This window comes from Mycetomoellerius zeteki, unplaced genomic scaffold (genome assembly GCF_001594055.1).
Source record: "Mycetomoellerius zeteki isolate Tzet28-1 unplaced genomic scaffold, Tzet1.0 scaffold320, whole genome shotgun sequence".
NCBI classification, from domain to species: Eukaryota; Metazoa; Arthropoda; class Insecta; order Hymenoptera; family Formicidae; genus Mycetomoellerius; species Mycetomoellerius zeteki.
Genome location: NW_017257306.1, coordinates 87,828 through 92,624, shown reverse-complemented (window position 1 = coordinate 92,624; position 4,797 = coordinate 87,828). Strand labels below are relative to the sequence as shown.

Below are 4,797 nucleotides of genomic sequence, written 5' to 3'. Positions count from 1 at the left end.
CGCCCGCTACGACTTCTATCGTAGACCCCGCATAAGGCTGCGGTCCACTTGACGCTACAAACGCTTTGAAGCGTTTGAACGACCGATCAGAACAAAGAATTTTCCGAATTAACTAATCAAAGAATGCTTCGAAGCGTTTGTAGCATTAAATAGACCGCAGCCTGAAGCAGTCAATGCACTGGAAGGAGTACTAAGAATTTCATATGGATAGTACAATCTAGGAAATTCTCAGCGCTACTAAAATACCACAGAAAATACTTCCAATGCATGCATTGGTTCGAATCAGAACGCCTTTCTATGCAGCCTGCGCACTTCATGCGTAACTCGGAATACAACCCTTATAAGTTTTGTCTGAAACAATTTTTGTATCTTATATATTTTTCGAGATATTTATCTGGGAGAATTAAAACACTCTGTAGTGCATATAAAAATTATATATAAATATATTTATACATAGATTGATAAATTATAGCTAAATATATTTATACATAGATGTCATTTATAAAGTTTACTCATATTTCAATTCTTAATAACTATTTGGTGTTATCTCTATAAGATACAGGGTAAACTTCAATTTTAAAAATTAAAGTATCATGCTGTAGAAAATCAGTTACGTCGCGTACACGTATAAATTCTGTATAACCGAAGCTACGTTTATTTAATTCGCACGTGGGTTTTTGGAATGCCTCAAGACCTGGTATTGACGATGTCTTTTCACATATATTTTTTTCCGAATTTTGTGAATGTACCAACGCAAAAAACATTGTACCATTAAATGGCCAGTCCAAAGCATCGTCATTTTCTGATTTCATAATATGTAAAAGAAAAGACAGATAATCGGGATCCTTGGACGATATATTAATCCTCGCACAGATCTTATATCCATTTGGACTTGTATAAAAACCTTGACTATAGAACATTTTTTGAGGATCGTTTGTCATAGCGTTGAGTTTTTCTTGGAAAGATTTTAGTCTCCATATATAAACTCCATTACAATTTCGTAGACACATAGCTGCGAGCTGATTTTTCTGATTAGATACTGTTATAGAGAGCTCCCGGTTTTCCTGTTCCAAAACTACTATTCTTTCATATAGATTTCTAGAAACAAAGTTTATATCCTTCATATGTATTTCAGCATATGTAAATACAGTATTTTAAAAATCGTATTTAAATTACTTGAGCAATTGTTGCCAATCGGGAGAAGGCTCTTCCTTGTCTACAACTTGTATCCTATTTTTTAGAGGTGGATCCCATAATTTTGACTCCACAGACATTCCATTAGTGCCATTTTGTACTACCAGATAATTATAACAATTAATTTAAAAAAATAGGAGCAATTTGTATTACTTTGTATTAATTTGATTATATAAAATATACCTGGAGGCTCTGAAATATCTTGTTTATATGTGCATTGAGTGATATGTGTTTCCATATCCACAGGAGATAATTTTACTTGACAACCAAATTGCTGATAAATACAACTTGTACGTTTCTGAGATATTTCTCTGGTGGTATAAAGATCTGGGAAAAGATTTTCAGATTTCAAAGGTTGACTATCAACTGGACAGCAAGCGCCTTCTTTCCTAATAATTCATAATGACCAGTCAACTTGTATGTAACCATAAAATCATAATTAAATGAAATACAACTTACTTAAGCCAAGTGTAAATACATTGAGAACAAAATTTATGGCCACAAGATGTTAAAACTGGATCGCGCAGCCATGTCAGACAAATGGGACACTCAAATCTAGGTTCTACATAGCCTTTGATGCTCTCCTCACACTGTGTGCAACGAAATTGTAAATAGATATTTACAAATAAATGATACACATTAATATAAATATTAAAGCAGATATAAATATAAGATCGTGAGTTAGTAATTAGTTTTGTTGTTTGATAACAAACAGTAATTAATTTCTTATTTGCCAAATAAGTGTATAGTCAATAAACAGACACAAATAAAAAAATATTTTCTATTTTACAAAATTGCAGATACATACGTTTTCGCTTTCCTCGGCGACCTTAACAGGTTCTACTGAGTTGTCTGACGTTTCCATAATCTACAACAAAATCAATCTTTACTAGATAACAAAATATCTATCAAGGTAATTATTGAGTTGAACTACCACACCTCTAATATTGATAGAATTAGGTTTATTCGACGTGTTTTTGCACGAAATGACCAAATCTGGTAGAAAAAAAGCTTCGTTCTGCTTAGCGAAATGAGATATTAATCGTTAAAGTTGACGACTATTCAGGTTAGGAAACCCGAATAGTCGCCCTATCTACGAAACGCAAGATTCAGGAACATGAATTCATGAACCGATTTCAACCGATTCACTGATTGGCAAATGGCAACGCACGAAACATGACGAGAGACGAGATACGAGTGACGAGTAGGGATGTTCGATTCAAGATCGATTTTTTTGAAAATCGATTCTTTTACCTTCGATTCTCGATTTTTTAGATCGATTCTTAAGCTCCAATTAAATCGACGAATTAATTCTTAAAGCTCTAAATACAATGCGAGGCAACAGCGACAGTATAGCGATAGGAATAATATAGAAACAGAGATATATAAACTGTCGCCTCCGGTTGCACAATGTCGCGAAAGAAATTAAAATGCCAACCAATCCGATCTCGTATATAGACCGTAGTATATTCTTCCATCTGCTTCAAAGTTATAGCATACATAAATAGAATGAAAAATCTGAACGCTGATTGGTAGGCTATAAGGCGATAGACACAGATTTTCAACTCAACGGAAATTTATCGCTATCACCTTATTCCGCGTTCCTATGTGCATTGACATATGGATTCCCGTATGTTGGATATCTCTATTCCTATCACTATCGCTATGTCTATCGCTATCGCTATTGCCTCGCATTGTGTCTTGGGCTTAAAACCCGAGATCGATCTTTCGTGTACATACAGCTGGTCACAGAAAAGTAGTAATACTTTTTTTACCATGAGTTTCGGAATGCAGCTTGTTCACCGAGCGATTAGTTTTTACTTATAGGGCGGTATTCATAGTCGATTCTTGTATTCAAGATCGTCTTAAGTACAGTCTTAAGATGTCACGAACCAATCAGAAGGCCGTATTAGCATCTTAAGACATTACTTAAGACGATCTTGAAATAAGAACGGACTATGAATACCGCCCATAGATCCACTCATTGGCTGCGTTCAGCAAAGAAAATTAATCAGTTAGCGCTTAGTGATTCTTTAATACGATTGGTTCCTACACTTAGATTTTGCGAAGAACTAACGGCAAGAACCAATCATATTAAAGAATCACTAAGCGCTAACTGATTAATTTTCTTTGCTGAACGCAGCCATTGAGTGCATTCAGTACTACAACCGCTCACTGAGCGCTCAGTGAGCGCTTGCATCTTATTGGTATATTTCGTTAGAACTAAAAATATACACTTGAGCGGTTGTAGTACTAAATGCACCCGTTGGCTGCGTTCAGCAAAGAAAGCAGCTTTGCAACTGTTGTAAAATTCTTCAATACGATTGGTTCTTGCTTTCGATTCCTTATAGATCTAATGCTTGGTTTATGCTTCGGTCTTAATCCTAAAATCTTAAAATTCAGCCAATAGGGCTACCAGTCTTAATTGGTCCTAACGGAAATCTGTATTCCATTGGCTGAATTTTAGGATTTTAGGGTTAAGACCGAAGCATAAACCAGGCATTAATGTATAAACCAATCAATATTGAAGATTTTTACAACAGTTGCAAAGCTGTTTTCTCTGTTGAACGCAACCATTGACAATAACGATATCAACACTATCATTACGAATTACAGAATCGAAACATAGGCCGGAATTCATAGTTCTTATATTCAAGACCGTTTCAAGTTCAGTCTTGAGATTATGAACCAATCAGAAGACTGTATTAGCATCTTAATACGGGGTCTACAATAGAAGTCGTAACGGTCGTAGTGTCTTAAGTCGTAGAAAATTGACCAATCACAATTGATTATTTTTCTCATATTCGACTGTGATTGGTCAATTTTCTACGACTTAAAACCCTACGACTGCTACGACTTCTATTGTAGACCCCGCATAAGACATTACTTAAGACGATCTTGAAATAAGAACGGACTATGAATCCCGAACCCATAAAGGAAGTAAAACAGTTTGCTCTCATTGTTTTTTACTATTCTATTTAAAGAACTAAACATATGAATATAATTGTTGGTTAGCATCCACTTGAATGTTTTCTATTTTTTTTCTCACCTTGAGCAAATGTTCCAGTAAATGAAAATATCTTAATACTTTCACTTTAATAAAATTAAAACGGCACACAATAGCATTTATCTTGTTAACTTGTATGCGATCTAGTTTGCCGAAATTGCTGAAAATGCATCATGCAAAACACGCAGAATTTGTATATCTGTAAGTTTTAAATACTGGACAAATTCTTCTGACTCTCCTATTATAGATAACCCTAACGCTGAGTAAGCAGAACTATAAGTTACAATGTTTATTTGTTACTGAATACACAGACATTATGTCTCTCATATGTTTTTTCCAGTAATATATAGAAAACATTATAATTTAACATAATTGTAACAAATACAAGCATATATTAAATTGGTCATATTAAAATTAACTATAATCAGTGTTGGAATGTATCTAGATAAAAATATCTAGATACAGTATCTAGATATTTTAACTGTATCTAAGTGCATTACCTAGATCCTTATAGGCGGAGATACCTATATCCGTATCTAGTTATTTTTTGATACGGTATCTTTTAAGTTTTAGATACATAGATACAAGGTATTTAT

The 4,797-nt window shown here is 34.1% G+C and overlaps 1 protein-coding gene across 3 annotated transcripts in view; it reads right to left on the bottom strand.

Annotated features, from left to right (window-relative positions):
- Positions 1-502: 502 nt before the first annotated feature.
- Positions 503-4,797, bottom strand: part of LOC108725003 (TNF-receptor-associated factor 6) — an 11,423-nt gene continuing 7,128 nt past the window's right edge. For 2 of the 3 annotated variants that reach the window (XM_018451755.1, XM_018451753.1), the window contains exons 2-6: positions 2,003-2,062; positions 1,654-1,784; positions 1,378-1,583; positions 1,177-1,294; positions 503-1,098 (exon numbers count right to left, since the gene is read on the bottom strand). In XM_018451755.1, the coding sequence (XP_018307257.1) occupies positions 534-1,098; positions 1,177-1,294; positions 1,378-1,583; positions 1,654-1,784; positions 2,003-2,059 (1,077 nt within the window). In that variant the 5' untranslated portion in view covers positions 2,060-2,062 and the 3' untranslated portion in view covers positions 503-533. Of the gene's footprint in view, positions 1,099-1,176; positions 1,295-1,377; positions 1,584-1,653; positions 1,785-2,002; positions 2,063-2,133; positions 2,330-4,797 lie in introns of those variants that run through there. The other variant, XM_018451754.1, reaches the window with a different exon arrangement.